Raw genomic sequence first — 18636 nt, 5'->3', positions numbered from 1 at the left:
CTTCAGAAAGGTCTGCAGAAACACCCTTTCCTGCAGAAAGGGTCTGTAGATGCACCCTTTCCTTCAGAAAGGGTCTATAGAAGCACCCTTCCCTTCAGGAAACGTCTATAGAAGCAACCTTTCCTTCGGAAAGTGTCTATAGAAGCACCCTTTCTGAAAGAAAGGGTCTATGGAAACAGCTGAAAGTTTGATATCCATGATAGACATTCCACTACGAAACTTTGAACAAGTTTTGAAATACTAAATCCACTTTAGAACAGTTTTTGAACAAGTGCAACGTATTTTTTCAACCGGTAATTTATGAAGGATTATAATAACATAAGGCAAATAAATACTCAAAATGGTATACCTGGTTTATTCCGTTTTGCATAAAATTTGAGAATTGTTAATTAAATCTTGATTCTCCAAGGATAGCTCTTCTTGCTCCAATCGATTACATTTTATTTTACACGTTTAATTAATTCTTTGATTGCTTAACAAAACATTTGCAGTGTATTATTTTATTTTAGTTTTATTGACTATTGACTAAAAACACAGATTTCTAGCTTTTCTTTACTTTTTGGCGACTTTTGTGGGGTCAGCCATTAAAGAATTATCGATTTGTCTAACGCCCATATAGGCGTGGTGGTTTAGAGGTGGGAAGAATTCCCAACCTTCTTGTTTGGATGTCTTCTTAATGACACCGGCAATACCTGAAAGAAGAAAGAAAATTAGTATGAATTGTAAGTTATAGGACTGGGACTTTATTTAACTTACCGAAGAAGAGACCCATTACAAGACCAGCAACATGGCTACGTCTCCAGGCACCCCAGACACCACCAGCAGCAAAGCCACCAATGAAGTAGTTTAATCTGAAATAAAAAGGGAAATGGTTTTAGTTTAAAATGTTTAAATTATTAGAATTATTAGAAAAAAAAGTCTGCTGGTACAACAAAATAACTAGGCTCATATCATTGAAACATTAACCGGCCGTAAGCAGTCAGGACTCTCATAACAGGGATGGCGAAAGTCACCGACTCCCGGAATGACTCTGAATTTGTACATATTCAAGTTGGGGGACAATACCGAATTGAATGGATCATGTTTTATTGCTGCTGCAAGATAAGATGCAGATTATATTACCATCAAACTAATGACTTTCGTTCAGACCTTTCTGGAAACAAAATGTCTGTTCCAGAACGTGCAAGAATCTACAAATGCTTACTTCGATATTGAAAAAATAGAAATAGTAGATTATTGCAATTCTGTAACAGAACAACAATCAATTAATTCCCGTAGCAATTACCATTACCGTGTGGAGACTATGGAAAGAGTCATTAGTATGCTAGTGGTGACCAACATACCGCAGGACCTATCTATCTCAATGATGTGATTGTAAGGTCAATATGACAGGAAACCGACTGAGGAATAATAAGGCAGCGGGGGATTACCAACTCAACTTTTTAAAAATTATCCCCGCGGCCACAGAATATCAAATAGCTGCAGACCTACTACAATGTCTCCTTCCATAGCATTCCATACGGTAGAAGATGACATAGATACACTATCCGCATTTAAAATAAGAAGAGGCGATTACTTCAACTTGTTTCCAGACTAGAATACTGTTTATCCTGTGATTCAGGGACGCAGACAGAGTGTGGACCAGGAAGTCCGATACGTATGGAACCTTAATGTTATGTACCATATTGTGTTCTTACCTATCATCCTTGCCACGAATATTTGTCGACAAATATGTAGCCAATGTGAATGCAGAAGCCATGCCCATCATTGGACCGATGTTATAGGCAAAACGTGCCATTGTTGGCAAATAACCCTTGGGATGGGACAACATCAACACATCAACGGTGGACCAAGCCAAGCCGGTTGTGGCAGCATAAGTGTTAGTGGCCAACATCTTGCCGAATAAATCTTGACCCTCAGGTTTGTCATAGTAACCGGTCTTTGACAGAGCCATTTCGCCTGTAAAAGAAATAATACAAATGATTAGCAAATAAACAAAATTATAATTCTATTATAGCATTTTGGTTTGGATTGGTGAACATGAAACGACGTTTTTTTTTTTTGCAACTACCAAATCGTGCTGGTCATATGTTTTCAGCACTTTTTATTCAAGTGATTGGGGGTTTTACAACATTTTTATGCCGTAAACAAGTCATCATTTTATAGTCGAGTATATTTGCATATTAACACATCAAATTGTAGACGATTTATTTAAAATTTTAACAAAAATCACTAACCTGCTAATTTTACGTAATTTTGTACAAAAACAGTTTGTTAATTTGTCAAAATGACATTTGCAACAGCTGTTTAAAGTGAATTGATAACAAAGTGGTTCTTCACACTGAATTGATTACAAACAAAACACAGGGTAACTCATATATAACTTGGTAACACTGAAGGAAGACACATAACAACCCAGCAAAAAGTTTGCATCTGCGGATGCAGTTAAATCACTAGAACAATTGCCGCTGGAATACATCTTTTCCTATGAATTCTCCATTTTGCTTCCACGGCACACAGCTAGGATGCACTCCAATTTCGATCCAAATCACAGCATTTGATGAAATGTTTTCGATTGAATTTAAATGCAGTCTAAAGATGCTATAAAATGCAAGCCATTGCAAATATCCCAAAATAAATAAAATATATTGCTTATTGCCGTAAAACAAGAATATTAACTTTATAACATTAACACAAATTATAAAAACTCTCCATTAAATATGATCGTAACTGTGTTTACTTCCTCTGCTCTGCTTTATATGACACCGAAATTGATATTGCTTCATCATCCAAATGGTTTTTCATTTTTCCTCCATATCCAGTTCAGATTTCCAAAAAAACTCCAACTCCACTTCAAAAATAAATTGCGTTTCGTGAATTACAGCAATGTTCGTAACTTTTGTTTGTATTTCTTTATTTTTTTAAACAAATTCTTATAATTTTAGACACTCTTGTATTCAGAAAAAAAAGACTGTGACTTTAGGGATCAAAAAATTGGTTTGCTTGGCTAGGGATCTTTAAGCGAGTGCTTCCAAAATGTATCGAGCGGAGTGCATTTTCATAACTCCGTGTGGATGGCATCGAAAGATGTATTGAAATCATAACTCTGCATTGCACTACTTCCAAACTTTTTTGCTGGGAAGCGGAAAGTAGTTTTCAGAAAATAGGTCTGTACGATAACTTCGCAAGTGAAAAGTACTTGCAAGTACTCAGCAAATTCCCAGTAATGGGTACTTTACACGATATGTTTTTTACATATCGACACCTCCAAATAATAGTATGCTAAGTCTAAAAAGTGAGTTTTGCAGGAGAAGCTCTCAAAGTTTGGAAATTTTTTTGAACTTCAGTACTATGCTAAGTCAATATTTGTTTATAACTTCTGTTCGGATTGACCGATCATTACCAAAATTAGACAGAATTTAAGTTAAAGGACGTTCGACACCTCCAAAAAATAGTTTGCTAGTTCTGAAAAGCGAGTTTTGCAGGACAAGCTCTAAAAGTTTGGAAATTTCTTTGACCTTCAGTAGTATGCTAAGTAAATATTTGTGTATAACTTCTGTTCGGATTGTCCGATCATTACCAAAATTTAAGTTAAAGGACGTTAAATATAAAAATGTAAAGAACTTGAAAACCTGCTATGTCGACTTAGCATACTATTGTTTGGAGGCGTCGATATGAGCTGTCACTTTGCACATATATTTTGTATGGGAGAAGTGACAACTCATATGTAACAAACATAGCGTGTAAAGTACCCATAACGTCTCTCCACCAATTTTACCCTCTCGAAGCTAAAAATTTGCAGATTTTTATTGAACAGCAATTTGTAAAAACTTGCAAGAAGTCAGGTGATTGGAGGAAGGAGAAGAAGATGTTGGCGGAAAAGATTAAATAAATAAATAAATAATTAAATAAAAAAGTAGTCACCACAAACTACAAAATAAGTTATCGTTTTCCATAATTTATTTAATAATTTTTTCCCTTTTTATTTCTATTTATTTTTATAACCAAGCGTTTCTTTCTGTTTTCGCCAAGAAGTCCGCCACAAAACATTCGAATTTAAATCTGCTGATCAAACTTGCAAGTTCTTACAAGAAAAATTTTCCTTGCAAAAACTTGTAAACAAAAGTCTCTAAAATTCTCTCCTATTGTCTCCAAATTCGCTCTCTTTTACTTTACAAGCTTGTTATCGAACAGCATTTTGTAAAAGTTTTTACAAATTTGTACACACTTTTGGGTTATCGTACAGACCTAATGAGTGTCTCCAAAATTTAACAGGCAGTTTCTGTATGTCGAAAGAAGAATGTGGCGAATGAAACACGCCCGAACTTTGGTTTTCCAAATAAATCTACCTTTGCTTTTGCTTCAAAAAAAGAAAACAAATTTAAAAAACACACAAGAGTTTGGACGTGTTCTTTCGCACACATTCTTCTTTCGACATACAGAAACAGGCTGTAAATCATTGGAGCCAAAAAATAAGTTATAAGTACAATACACGTTTGAGTTAATGGGTATTTTACACGATATGTTATTTTACATATGTATGTATTGTCACTTTGCATATACATTTTGAATATGAAATGCGACAACTCATATGCAAAAACACATTTACATTTACGAAATCCACTCGATTTCAACTGTTAATTCCTTTGCGTATACGTCAAATGAAAACTCATCCGAAATCCATTGGATTTCTTTTGACGTTTAAGCAATGTAATTGACAGTTTAACGCAAGTGGATTTCGTAAATATACACCAAGCTTAAATCTACATTTACGAAATTCACACGATTTCAACTGTCAATTCCATTGCTTAAACGTCAAATGAAATCCAATGGATTTTAAATGTTGACTTTTATTGTTTTTTGTCTAACTAGGCGTTTACACCACACAATTTGTCTAGAAATACAACTCTGATTTACTAATGGGTACTTTACACGATATGTATTTTACATATGAGTTGTCACTTTGCGTATACATTTTGTATTTAAAAAGTGACAACCCATATGTATAATACATATCGTGTAAAGTACCCATAACACATACATACATTTGTCGGCTGTCTCCCAGCTGTCCATCATTTTTTCACAGACAGTCGGGTTAACAAATTTTTGACATTTTTGTAAAAATAAGTGAGATAATAATTGAAATCTGTTGAAAACAAAAGAAACTGAACAACAACAAAATATGTGAATGGGTAACAAAAGAAATCGAAGATTTTCGTTCATAATGTTACAACTGTTTTTGCAATTGTCTGGACGCCTACGTCACACAGCAAGTTTTGGGGTTTTGACAGTCAATAGCTCTGTTCCTTTACGTGCAAGAATCTTCAAGTTTTACCACTTTTTACTCGAAAAGCGTTCCTTTACTTCAGACACCATACAATTCATATGGAAGCAGTTTACAACTTTTGCCGGTTTTACCATTTTCAAAAGTAAAGGAAAAGACCAAATACATGAACTTATGGGTACTTTACACGATAAGTTTTTAACATATGGGTTGTCACTTTTTAAATACAAAATGTATATGCAAAGTGACAACCCATATATAAAAAACAGATCGTGTAAAGTACCCATTATCTGTCCTGGCATGTATAAACGCAGGGTTAGGCCATGTTTATATTATAGCTATTTGCAGGGTTAATAGCACGGTTACACTGCAGCTTTTTGCCGGGTTAACCCACTTCATGAGGATTTATTTGCTTAATCTGCTCAAATCTGACCAGATTTGCCATACAAAAATTAAATCCTCTCATGGCTGGATTTATTTTAAATCCGGCACAAATTCACCAAAAATACAGTGTTGTATTCGGTATTAGTGCAAAAAAAATCCAACTCTACTCAAAAAGTACCAAAAGTTGCAACTGTTTTTGCAACAGAGTTTGTCGTGTTTTACACGGTTACGATTGGTCGCATGAGATTTTATGGAGTTAATAAATCTAAAGTTATTTGAAAATCATAAAATTATTTTTTTTTTTCATTAGACACTTTTTAACAAAAAGTACGATTGAAACCACGATACAAAAATGTATCCCTGTGTGTAAAATATCCCAACATGAGCAAAGAGGGGACTTTATTAGTTATTTTGTATGTATATGTAAACAAACATCAGCTGACAGTTTATATCCTCGAAAAGCAAAGTGTAACCAGCAAAGAATAACCCACTGGATCTATTAAACCCAGTGGGTTAACCTTCAATAGTGTAACCGGGGTATAACCTTCTTTATGAGGTTTTTTTTGAAATATAAGCATTTGAAACCCAGTGGGTTTGTTAAATCCAGTTATATATAAACGTACTATTAAGGGCCTAAACTCAATCAGCTCGTTGCATGCTTTCTTCGCTTTGTTATAATAAAAGAATAAATGAAAAAAGCTATCTATTTCGATTTCGTATCGGTTTTTTTTTTTTTGATTCTTCTACCAGAAATGAAGCCACACAAACAAGAAAAATCCATTGTTTTTCTACCTTTAGGGCGGGGATAGATTAACGTATGGTAGAAATATCAGGTAGCAGCATCGGCGAAAATTAAAATTTTTGGTAACATAGGTTGTCCAAATCAGCGTGACCGCTGGAAATTTTCTAAAAGTGTCACCAAAAAGTATCATTTCTGTAAAAAAAAGTGTCACAAAAGGTGGCACAATTTTTTCTTATTATTAAAAAACAGAAAATAATATAAAACACATAACAGAAATAATTCGTATTAATTTGGTCTTATGCCAGACTATGAAAATTTTCATTAACATGAAAATGAGTTTATAGGTAAGAGGTGTGAAGGGGGTGAAACTTTGTACACAAGGTTCTGTAATCTGAAATTATTCTTTGTGTTTAAATTCGTAACTCTCAAACCAATGCAAAGCAATGAAAATATCAAAATTTTCATATGATTTCATATATGTGTATGGACGTGAATGAAAATTTAAAAGAGAATAACAAAGAATTTTCTAATGAAAAATTTCATAGTCTGGCATAAGACTAAGTAGTAACATGGTATAAGTAAAGAGGTAGACTTAAATGAAAAAATCTATAGAACCCTTGTTTTTCCTGAATTCCTAAAGCCCTCGGCACATACGGTCCGTTTAGTGACAAGTTGGGACACGCGTTGTCCCAAAACAGTTAAATTATGTTTAACTTTAATGCGTCAGCCATATTGTTGTTTTTCAAAAAACTTGACTTCACTTACACTTTTTTCATGTGGTTGTTGTAACGCAACGCACAACGCACCGTATGTGCCGAGCGCTTAAAACTTCAAAATTAAGCAACAAGTGGGTTTGTTTACAACATGCTTCTTATGTGTCGAGGCCCTTATGGCCCCGGCACATACGGTCCGTTGTGCGTCGCGTCAAGCGTTGATAACAAAAACCACATGAAAAAAGTGTAAGTGATGCCAAGTTTGTTCTTGACGTTTTCATGTGGTTGTTGTAACGCAACGCTCAACGCGCCGTATGTGCCGGAGGCTTTAAGGTGAGAACACAATGAGAAATTCATGCTTATCCAAGCCTGAATTTGTGTAAAAGAATAAAGAAATCCAAAATCGTATTCGAAGTTGGTAGTACCTGGCCTTTGTTCATTTACATGAAATTGAGAGTGAAGCAAACAACAAAAGTCATTGTGTTTGTACGCTTACAGGCTGTTTCACTATGTCAACGAAAATGAAAACGAAAGAAAAACAACTAAACTCGTGTTTGATTTTTAAAGTTTGTAGTTGTTTTAAAACAAACACAAAGGTTTTGGTGTTTGACCAACATTTTGGTCTTTTTCGTTTGCAATCATTTTCTTTCGACATAGTGAAACAGGCCCCTTAGTCCCGGTCCACACTAAAGAGATTTCAATGAAATAATTTAAATTATGCGTTCTTAGATCGAGTGATGATGACGGCCATACATTTTCGTTTCGACATACAGAAATAGGCTGAAAGTCTATTGGGTCGTGCTTACACTACAAATGGTGTGTGTGTCCCTGCTTTATATATGTATAAAAATAAGGGGCGACTCATACATTTTCGTTTCGACATACAGAAACAGGCTGAAAGTCTATTGGGTCGTGTTTACACTACAAATGGTGTGTGTCCCTGCTTTATATATGTATAAAAATAAGGGGCGACTCATGCATCAAGATTACAGGAAGACACATATGGTCTGTTTCAAGGTAAATTTATATAAGGTATATGCATGAATTACAATAACTCTTGTGCCAGACACTGAAAATAACAGATGAAACTATTTTAGCTTTTAGGAGAGAGCGGCGGTAAAGGAGCTCCCTTTCTCCCTTCTTACCCATAAGCTCAAAAAATTTCATGAAAATTTTCATAGTCTGGCACAAGACTAACGAACAAATTTACAAAAGCAACATTGTTGTTATTGAAAATTAATTGTCAAAGAAAATATTGAATAATAGGGTCGTTCGAAAAGTTTTCTCAGGAAAAAACATAAATACATTTTGAAAAACCTCTGAAATAGAATAAATTTAATCAAAATGTAAATATAAAGAATTCAGAACTGTCGTAGGGCATTTTTATTACACGTTTAGGATGAAAAGCAGTATTTTATGGTAGCAAATTTCAAAATTTAAAATTTCATGAGTAGACTCCATTACATTTTGAAAATTAAATTTATAAAAAAGTAAGAATACAGCTGATTGTCACTTCTATCACTTCTACCTTAGTCCCAATTTACATTAGGCTAGTTTACTTGCGGCAATTGTCAGTTTGTAGGTGAGAGAGGCTGCTGAGAGGCAAAGGGTTACCATATGCCCACCTCTCTCTCCTACAAAATGACAATTGCCGCAAGTAAACTCGCCCAATGTAAATTGGGACTTATATAAATATGCCTTGGTCTGTTCCCATTTACGAAATCTATTCGATTTCAACTGTCGGTTCCTTTGCGTATATTGGATTTCATTTGACGTTTAAACAATGGAATTGACAGATGAAATCGAGTGGATTTCGTAAATGTAAACTTAATATAAAAGTGATAAAAGTAGAAAAAGTTGTGAACCGCTCTCATAGTCCTTGGCCAAGCTAGGGAATTTTTTGAAACGAATCAATGATAGGAAGAGGCAACAGAAAACCATGTACAGCGGGGGTTATCGAACCCTGGGAAAAAGAATGATCGGACATCTCCTTTAACTGTGTTGTTGTGAAGATCCGAAGTGTTATTTTAGCCGACAAATTCTTGAGCAGTCTAATAGGGGAACAAGCACAGTTTGCGAAGGGAGATGTCGCAAATCTAATTAGGTGCGTAAAATCATACAAACCTCTTGGAGTCGAATATCTGAGTAAAGTCATTTTATCGTTAGTCACCCTATTAGTTCCGGAACCTTGGAAAATGGACAGGGTGGTCCCCCTTCTGAAGCCTAGCAAGTATTCCTGCAAAAATTAAGTATAAAGACCGATCTCACTTTTAGGAAAAGCAGACACTTCCTTGGAATATTCTCGCTTCTGATTGCCCCGTTTTATAGCTAAATAAAGAATCATTAAAGGGATTACAAACATAAATGATTCTTTAAAAATCTCAATAAATTTCAATTCAATAGCTAAATAAAGATGCAACAACAAATTTTCATGATTTTGTCAATCTTTTATTAAAATCTAAAATTTATTTTTAATTCATTTCATTTTACACACGTACATACAATTAAAAACCAATACAATTGCAGCGAATGTATTTGTAATGAATTTCAAAGAAAAGTAATTTTTGCACAAAAAGGAAGTAAGGACATTATTAAGTGGAGAATATGTTTACTATTTAAGTTCTATTCATTTTTTATATAAAATTTGTATTTTAATTCTCGTTGAATACTAAAATATTTGGCATACATTTAATTGTTTTCTTTTAGAAAAATCATGGGGTTCGATAGATTAAAATTTAATAATATATTCTTTTTTTGAGCATACACAGTTTCTGATGAAATAAAAAAATAAGAACAGAAATAAATATTTTACGAACTAGTCAAAAAATGCATAGAAAACATGGTACAATTATGAAGATGACCCCTTTTTAAAATGAGATTTAATTAGGACAAGTGCAAAAATGATGTACATTTCTTTAGGATTATCCCACTAATTGTACCATGTATACATAATACATATTTGCAAATTAAAGAAAAATAACAACAAAAAAACAGAGGCATTAAGTAATAATTTGGCAACGTTTACACAAAATTCCTTATAACGGAAGTACTGGATATAAGCTTTTAATTTGCTGCCTGACTGTGTGTGTGTGAAAATAGTAAAAAAGAGGCTAACATAATTTTCTGTGTTTTTCTACTTTTTTTGCAATTAATTTCATAAATCAGTCATTATGTTTTAAATCGTTCTTTTTAACACATTTTTAAGATAATTTTTTTATATCCAAGGGTCATATTTTATGGGTTTTCTTTCACACATTTTATCCAATCATAGATTTTGTTTATTTTAATTAAGATCATGACCAATTATTTCAATATCATCAGCCAAAGGACTTTCTACTTCGGGGCTAGCAGTTTTCTTCGTCTCAGCTTTATTATCCAGATTGATTAGCGATAGTGTCATTTTACTACTCAACACAACCTGTAAGAAATACAAAATTTACTTAATTATGGTATTTCCCGCATAATTTCTTGTTATGCTATGTTTACATCAAGTGGATTTTAATAAAAAAACGACAGTTTGTCAATTTAAAAATTTAAATTCTTGTGAAATATATGACGAATTGTATTAACATTTGTTTGATGTAAACAAAGCCTTATCGATCCTTACAGCTGGTTCTTCGGCAGATCCATTCAGTTCAGCATCATAAATTTCTTCTTGCTTGATTTCCGAATCGGAAACCAAGATTTGAGAATCATGTGCCAAGGAGCCTTCCAAATATATCGATTGTGGTTCTGGTTTTTCATCTTCAGATTTGGACTGTTGGACATAGAAAAATAACAAATAGTATTTACATTTACTTCAGAGAATTTGTACATCAACATAACCTACAAATCTACAGTATTTATTCGGTTATGGGAATTTTATTAATTGGAAGGAACCAAAAAAGAAAAATAAAACAACTTACATGTTCGTGATGAAGTGACAGTACCGGAGTTGGAGGACGACGGGACCATTTGTGTCCACCCTCACAACTGGCTGTTACTTCCATTCCAAGAACCTTTAAAACAAAGAATGGAAAAGAAATATAAAATAACCAAAATGCAAATAATAAACTGAAAAAAAAATAAATAATGGAGATTGTTGGTCTGTTCCTGAACTACAAAGAATTTACTCATTTTAATATTTGTTTCGATATAAAGGAAAAAAATGTTAACGTACCCTAAAGCGCCGATTGTGCCGAGCACATTAGCACATGAAAACTTCAAGAAACAACTTGGCACCACTTATACTTTTTTTCATGTGGTTCTTGTTTTGTTGAGTCCGTCCGTTGAGTAAAGCATTGCGCGCTAAAAACAACAACCACATGCAAAATGTGTAAGTGATGCCAAGTTTGTTCTTCCAGTTTTCATGTGGTTGTTGTAATGCGGCACTCAACGGAACGTATGTATTTGGCCCGGCACATACGGTCCGTTGTGAGTCGCGTCACGCTTTGAAAACAACAACCACATAAAAAATATGTAAGTGATGCCAAGTTTGTTCTTGAATTTTTCATGTGGTTGTTGTAACGCGGCACTCAACGGACCGTATGCGCCGGGGCCTTTAGGGTACTTGTCGCGCGGTGCGTATTAACAATGACCACGTGAAAAATTCAAAGGAAAACTTAGCATCACTTAAACTTTTTTCACGTGTTGTTGTATCGCGGCTTTCACCGGAACCATTGTGCTGAGGTCTTTAGCGTGTATTTTAAAGGTTCGGTGCATACGGTCCGTTGAGTGCCGTTTTACAACAACCAAATGAAAACTTCAAGAACAAACTTGGCATTACATTTTTCATGTGGTTGTTATTTCTGACGGTTGACGCATCACTCAACAGACCGAATGTGCCGGGGCCAACAACCACATGAAAAAAGTGTAAGTGATGCCAAGTTTGTTGTTATAAGGGAACAACCAAAACGCACCTTACACTACGTTTACATTTACGAAATCCACTCGATTTCAACTGTCAATTTCATTGCTCAAACGTCAAATGAAATCCAATGGATTTCAGATGAGTTTTCATTTGACGTATACGCAAAGGAAATGACAGTTGAAATCGAGTGGATTTCGTACATGTAAACGTAGTGTAAGGTGCGTTTAGGTCGTTATTGATGAGTCAAATAAGGGTGAGGTTTCAGACAAGGAGACAACCTTTCAGATCACACAACATCCTGCTGGAAAAGGTTATACGAGAGGCAAACGTCAAAAGAAGTGGCACAATCTACACCAATAGCCACATGTTACTTGCTTATGCTGATGATATGGACATCATGGGACGATCAGTAAAAGAAGTAACTGATACCTTTATGAAGGTCGAAGGAGAATCTGCTAAAGTAGGTCTGTCGGTAAACGGTGAGAAGACAAAGTTATTGGTGTCGACGCGCAATGCGTCCATTGAGCTCGGACCAACTGTGGAAGTTGGTTCCTATAACTTTGAGTTAGTAAAAGACTTCGTCTGCCTCGGCACCTCCGTAAACACAACAAACCAACAACAGTTGTGGAATAAAAAGAAGAATTGTATTGGCCAACAGATGCTACTTTGGTTTAAGTAAGCAGTTTAAAAGCAAAGCCACATCTCGTCAAACAAAAATAACGCTCTACAAAACACTGATACTACCCGTGCTGATGTATGGATCCTAAGCCTGGGTACTTGCGCAAGCAGACATGACAGTTCTTGGTGTGTTTGAGAGAAAAATTCTTCGAAAGATCTACGGGCCTATCTGCGTTGATGGTGAATATCCACGTCGCATGAACCACGAGCTGTATCTGCTATACAACGTCATCAATATTGTTAAACGTATCGAGATGCAGCGATTGCGTTGGCTAGGCCATAACATAAGAATGAGCGATGATGAACCCGCTAAAAAGGCGTATAAATACGGACCGCTTGGCGGTGCACGCAGAATGGGCAGGCCAAGGAATAGATGGCGCAAACAAGTGGATGATGAGATGAAAAGGCGCGGTATTCCAGAGTGCGAAGCAACAATAGAGAGGAATGGAGATCTATTCTCAGTTCGGCCTATGGAACAAATGTTCTGTAATGGGCCACCTAAGTAAGTAAGTAACATCGATTGTTGGAATCCGATTTGCAGATACATTTCAGCTAGAATTTTTACAATAGCTCTGTTCCTTTACGTGCATGAATCTTCAAGTTTTACCACTTTTTACTCGAAAAGCGTTCCTATACCTCTGACACCATACAATTCATATGGTAACAGTTTAAAACTTTTACTACTTTTGCCGATTTTACAATTTTCGAAAGTAAAGGAACAGACCAAATACTTGTAATTTTTCATACCCGTGCTTTTGGAACAAATTTCAATTAATATCAATATTTGTTCTATCGCAAGTATTTATTACTATTAAAAATTAACAATTTAATTTTGCCAGGCAAATAAAAATCTTTTGCCCTTGTTTTTAATTTTAAGATACTTATAGTGTTGCAGAAGAATTTTTTTGTTGGAACAATTCACCGATGCATCTACCTTTATTATTGATAATGTCAACATCAATAAAAAATGTCAACCCTGCTTTTGACAGAATAGGCCATAATAAGAAAAAAATGTAATCAGCTGTTAGCTCTGGCCTACCTTATAATTATTCTACCATGGGTACAACCTAAACACACCTTATACTACGTTTACATTTACGAAATCCACTCGATTTCAACTGTCAATTTCATTGCTCAAACGTCAAATGAAATCCAATGGATTTCAGATGAATTTTCATTTGACGTATACGCAAAGGAATTGACAGTTGAAATCGAGTGGATTTCGTAAACGTAGTAGTAAAACATCTGTTTTGATCAAATACGTTATTTATTTGACTCATATTACAATTGCATTTAATAGCCCGTTTCCACGGTACGTCGTTCGTTCTCTATTCGTTGTTCGACCCATAACTACGAATAAATTACTTATTTCCCCACACAAAATGCCATGAACGAACGACGATTTTTCTACGTTGTTCGATTAGAAATACTCTCTGAACGACGAATAAGTATGTCCCATCCCTAACAAATGAGAGAATTTATCGAAAAAATTAATTATGACATGTCTAAAATCAAAATTGAAAAATTTGTTGAAAACACAAAAATTTTTAGAAAAAAGGAAAAAGATGAATGAAAATTAATGAACTTAACATTTTATATAGATGCAGAAGGAAAGTGGTTGTGTTTCCTTCTTAATTCCACACACATTTCTTGTCCATTAGTTCAAAATCGCGTAAAAAATCAGAAACAAAAAACTGAAAGTCTGTATACACAAACATTGTTTTGACATGCCTCTCTCTCTTTAATTTTGAAAATAGAAACATATAAAAATATATTGAAAATACAAAATTATTCAGAATTTATGGAAAAAATGAATGAAATGTGTGTAGTTAAATATAGAAGATACATTTGAAGGAAAGTCTATTGCTTTTCCTATTCATTTAATGTATATTTTATGTGTTTTCGGTTCAAATTTTCGTGAAAACAAGGAAACAAAAATGAAGGAAATTTTGTTTATGTTTCTGTTAATTACGAATGGTGTCGTGGAAACGGGTTAATTCGTGTACGTCGTTCGACAGGCGAACAACGTAATTGAAACGCTCGTGTGAACATGACATTAAACAGATGTTTTGGGAATATACGTCATTTATTTGTTTTATATATAGATGTATATAGATGTAAAAGCCGCTTAAAAGCGCAAGTTGTATTAAAACTTTTTTGGTGTAAAGGTGGTTTAATTAAGTAACAGTAATAACGGCCAAAGCGTTTATTGTATTTTCAGGCCAAGTGTTGATCTATCAGCATGTTTACATATAACTCGATTTATTTAATTTAGAGAGTTTTAGTTATCAAAAATCCTTTGCGTATACGTTAAATAAAGCCACATAAAGGGGATTATAACCTGGCAAAAACTCTAACCACTCTTTAATTTTCTAAATAAACAAAAATTTTAAATCAAATGAAAAATTTTTTTCCATAAAATGTCCATCCATTGTTTTAATAACTGTACTTACCGAAACTGTGCGATCAGCACTTCCGTCTCTCATTTTACGTTTGTCATCCGTTGCCTCATCGGACTTCTTAGCCTCTGTTTCTTCTACTTTACTATCGTCACCAGATGTTGTTTCATGATTAGTTGCATGCCCATTGGAAATGTTTTCTTTTTGTTGTTGCTCTTGGTTCGTGGTCGAATTTTCGTTGGAGTTTTTCTATATATTTCAAGGACAATGAAATGATTATTACAAATTCAATTATATACAAATATTACAAATATTAGTAACTAAACAAAAATTTGTTAAATATAACAAAAAGCAAGACATTTTAATTATTAACAAAAACATGTATAAAAAAAATAATAACAAATAAAACATTAGTTGAAAAATTAGTTTGTCAAAAATCAAAAAACAAACATATTATTAGTTTGTCTTCAGCAGAGTAATTAGAGTTAGGCTTTGGCATGTGTTAGAAAAAACATTTCTGTTATTTTTTCTTGTTTTTTACATCTGAAGATCATTTTTAAGATCTTGGCTAACCTTGTTTGGATCGGTGGTGGTCGAAGTCTCTCGTAATTTTAATTCTTCGTCAGCAGCATCAATTAAACCTTGTATGGCTGTTACTACTACATTACGTAATTTTATGGTTTATGGGGCATTTCGAGTTTTTTTACATCATCGAGAAATGGGTGGGAAAATACAAAATCAAATTATTTTATATTTTTGTATATTTTACAAAAAAATATGGAATATTGATGAATTCTCTTGGTTCTTGCGAAAATGAAATGACGTTTGATCTAAAATCTTATTTATTTACATGAGTTCCAATCAAGTGATGTAAATATATGTAAAGGGATTTACATAAGAAATAAATCATGTTCAAGTGAGGTATGATTGGAGCACGTTAAAATTTACAAAACCATGATATAGACATACAATAATGCTTGGTTTTCATTTACGAAATCCACTCGATTTCAACTGTCAATTCCTTTGTGTATACGTCAAATGAGAGCTCATCTGAAATCCATTGGATTTCATTTGACGTTTAAGCAATGGAATTGACAGTTGAAATCGAGTGGATTTCGTAAATGTAAACTTACTATAAATCAAAATAGATATGTTTTCGTGATAATAACCGAGGGTATAAACCATGGCACAATTACCAAGGTAGTGGCATCGTAAAATTTTGAATATGTTGTGTCAAAACTTTCTTTATGTTGTTGGGGAAATTACAACAAAAATATTTTTTTATAAAGGGATTTGACTTTTCATATTCGATCAGCTGTGTGATACCAGTACCTGGTAGTTCTGCCATGGTATAAATGTACTCTAAAGCAAATATAATAGGTCTGTACGATAATTCAAAAGTTTGTACATCGATAACAAACTTGTTCAGTAAAAGAGAAATGAGAAGTAGTTGCAAGAACTTGCAAATACTTCTTACTTGCGAAGTTATCGAACAGGCCTAATATATAATCAATCAGTTCATGGAACGAGTGACACACAATTTTTCTCTGCGATAAACGTTAAACAAAAATTAGTGCAAACGTATCGCCAATTCTCAAATGAGATATATCCCAGCATACAAAATTGCAGAGTACGTAAAAATACTTTAAATAAAATTTCCAATCGTTTCGTTTCGTATTTTCCATAGGAACAATACAAAACGAAACATAACCCTCGTTGGCCGAGCTCGCTGTTTAGTTTCGTTTTGTTTACATTCGTGAGTACGAACAAAACGAAAAGCGAAAAGTACTCAACTCCACAACAACAGATAGAAAACTTAATAGTACTAAACACATGTGAATGAATCAAAAACGTTTGGTGGTTGATAAAATTCACTGTGGTTGTTGATGTTGTTTTATGGGGTTGTTATGCTATCAAATGTGTGTGTGCCTGAATGTGCCAATGATCATTTCACACAATGTCATTGACAATTCGCACGGCAAACGTTTCCCGAAAATACTTGTCGTTTCGGTGGTGAATGAAACAACTCGGCAAAGCATAGCCGAAGTTACATTTCAGCAATCGTACTGTTTCCATCTTTTTACGTTGAAAAGTTTGTGTTTTTGTTTTGGTTGCGAGAATGAAACGATTCAGAGAAGCTGAAAAGTTTGTGGCTTTGTGTGATTGGTACGGCAATCGTTTTGTTTCTTTCCGTTCATTGTAAAATTGAAAGTCATGCATTGTAGACTGATGATTTCACTGCCTGTTTCGGTGTAGTTCACACGGAGTCGTGAAAAAATCAATCCGTTCAATACATTTTATTAGTAGTTGTTTATAGATCCAACTTTTTGCTGAATTGAATGCTCAACTGAATTAATAAACCGTTTATACCCTCTTTTATTTTTATTATGTCATGAATGAAACAAGGCAAGCAAGGTAACCAGGCGAGTCTGCTTAGGTACCCAGGCCTTAAAGCGCTCGGCACAATATTTCCGTTTAATAACGCGTTAGGCGTTGAAGCAGTAAAGCTGAAAAATCCAACGTTTAAGTAAAGTTTTGTGTCATTTCTGGTTGATGAATAAAAAACAAAGTGCTGCCAAGTTTAAAAATTCTTTGTTCTTCTACCCGAAATGAAACAAAACGTTAAGCCCTAAACACATCCAACGTTTGAGTAAAGTTTTGTGTCATTTCTGGTAGAAGAGTAAAGACAAATTGAAACTTGGCAGCAACAATATTTTTTTAACAGAAATTACGCAAAACTTTACTCACCCGTTGAATGTGTTTCGGCTTTAGGGGCCAAATACATACGGTCCGTTGTCAGTCGCATAATGCGTTGAAAACAACAACCACATAAAAAAAGTGTAAGTGCTGCCAAGTTTGTTCTTGAAGTTTTCATGTGGTTTTGTAACGCAACGCTCAACGATGAGTCTGCTGAGTGCCGCGTTATAACAACCACTAGAATAGTTCAAGAACAAATTTGGCATCACTTACACATTTTTCATGTGGCTGTTGTTTTAACGCATTATGCGACTGACAACGGACCGTATGTATTTGGCCCCATAAAACCGAAACACATCCAACGGGTGAGTAAAGTTTTGCGTCATTTCTGTTAAAAAATTGTGTTAAAACTTGTTTTTATTCTTCTACCAGAAATGATGTGTTTTAGGCTTAACACGTCACCCAACGGAACCATTCTACCAAGGCCTTGAAAAAAAAGTAATGGCGGTTCGTTGTGGGTCGCGTTACAACAACCACATGAAAAAAGTGTAAGTAATGCCAAGTTTTTTGAAAAACAACAATGTGTCTGACGCATTAAAGATAAACATAATTTAACTTTTTTGGGACATCGCGTGTCCTAACATGTCACTAAACGGACCGTATGTGCCGAGGCCTTAAGAGATGCCAAGTTTTTAACAGCGAACATTTGGCTGTCGCGTTAAAACTAAACATAATATAACTTTTTTGCGTCAACGTGTTTCATAAAATGTAGAGTTGGGCAATATAGTTCCTGGAGCAGATCGATCTTTCTAGTTCCTTTTGTCAAAAGGAACTAGTTCCTTAATATAGTTCCGTAGTTCCAAATAGTTCCGAGAGCGATATAGTTCAAT

General features: G+C 34.4%; 2 protein-coding genes across 41 annotated transcripts in view; both read right to left on the bottom strand.

The window, feature by feature from the left end:
• Positions 1-493: 493 nt before the first annotated feature.
• Positions 494-2374, bottom strand: ND-B14.7 (NADH dehydrogenase (ubiquinone) B14.7 subunit). Its single transcript, XM_073988384.1, has 4 exons — positions 2238-2374; positions 1698-1959; positions 757-851; positions 494-692 (listed from the first exon to the last, which is right to left on the bottom strand). Exons 2-4 carry the CDS (start codon positions 1952-1954, stop codon positions 553-555), a joined length of 492 nt encoding a protein of 163 aa, XP_073844485.1. The 5' UTR covers positions 1955-1959; positions 2238-2374; the 3' UTR covers positions 494-552.
• A 7175-nt stretch (positions 2375-9549) lies between these two features.
• RIC-3 (RIC3 acetylcholine receptor chaperone) overlaps positions 9550-18636 on the bottom strand; it is a 46846-nt gene continuing 37759 nt past the window's right edge. For 24 of the 40 annotated variants that reach the window (XR_012408615.1, XR_012408607.1, XR_012408603.1 and 21 more), the window contains 5 exons: positions 15623-15708; positions 15104-15298; positions 11029-11121; positions 10731-10880; positions 9550-10541 (listed from right to left, as the gene is read on the bottom strand). Coding sequence is in view for 23 of the 40 variants with exons in the window: in XM_073957866.1 (XP_073813967.1) it covers positions 10407-10541; positions 10731-10880; positions 11029-11121; positions 15104-15298; positions 15623-15708 (659 nt within the window). In the remaining 17 variants the exon portion in view is untranslated. Of the gene's footprint in view, positions 10542-10730; positions 10881-11028; positions 11122-15103; positions 15299-15622; positions 15771-18636 lie in introns of those variants that run through there. The other 16 variants (XR_012408611.1, XR_012408604.1, XR_012408610.1 and 13 more) reach the window with 2 other exon arrangements.

This window comes from Musca autumnalis, unplaced genomic scaffold (assembly GCF_047663935.1).
Source record: "Musca autumnalis isolate F117 unplaced genomic scaffold, ASM4766393v1 scaffold_5, whole genome shotgun sequence".
NCBI lineage: Eukaryota > Metazoa > Arthropoda > Insecta > Diptera > Muscidae > Musca > Musca autumnalis.
The sequence above is the reverse complement of the archived record's forward strand: the minus strand, read 5'-3'. Positions and strand labels throughout refer to the sequence as shown.

What these genes read in the sequence shown, in the direction of transcription:
- ND-B14.7 (XM_073988384.1), bottom strand. Translation starts at nt 1,954, where the DNA reads ATGGCTCTGTCAAAGACCGGTTACTATGACAAACCTGAGGGTCAAGAT. An exon ending in ATTCGTGGCAAGGATGATAG is followed by an intron (nt 852 to 1,697) that starts GTAAGAACACAA and finishes TTTTTATTTCAG; the next exon opens with ATTAAACTACTTCATTGGTG. An exon ending in TGTAATGGGTCTCTTCTTCG is followed by an intron (nt 693 to 756) that starts GTAAGTTAAATA and finishes TTCTTCTTTCAG; the next exon opens with GTATTGCCGGTGTCATTAAG.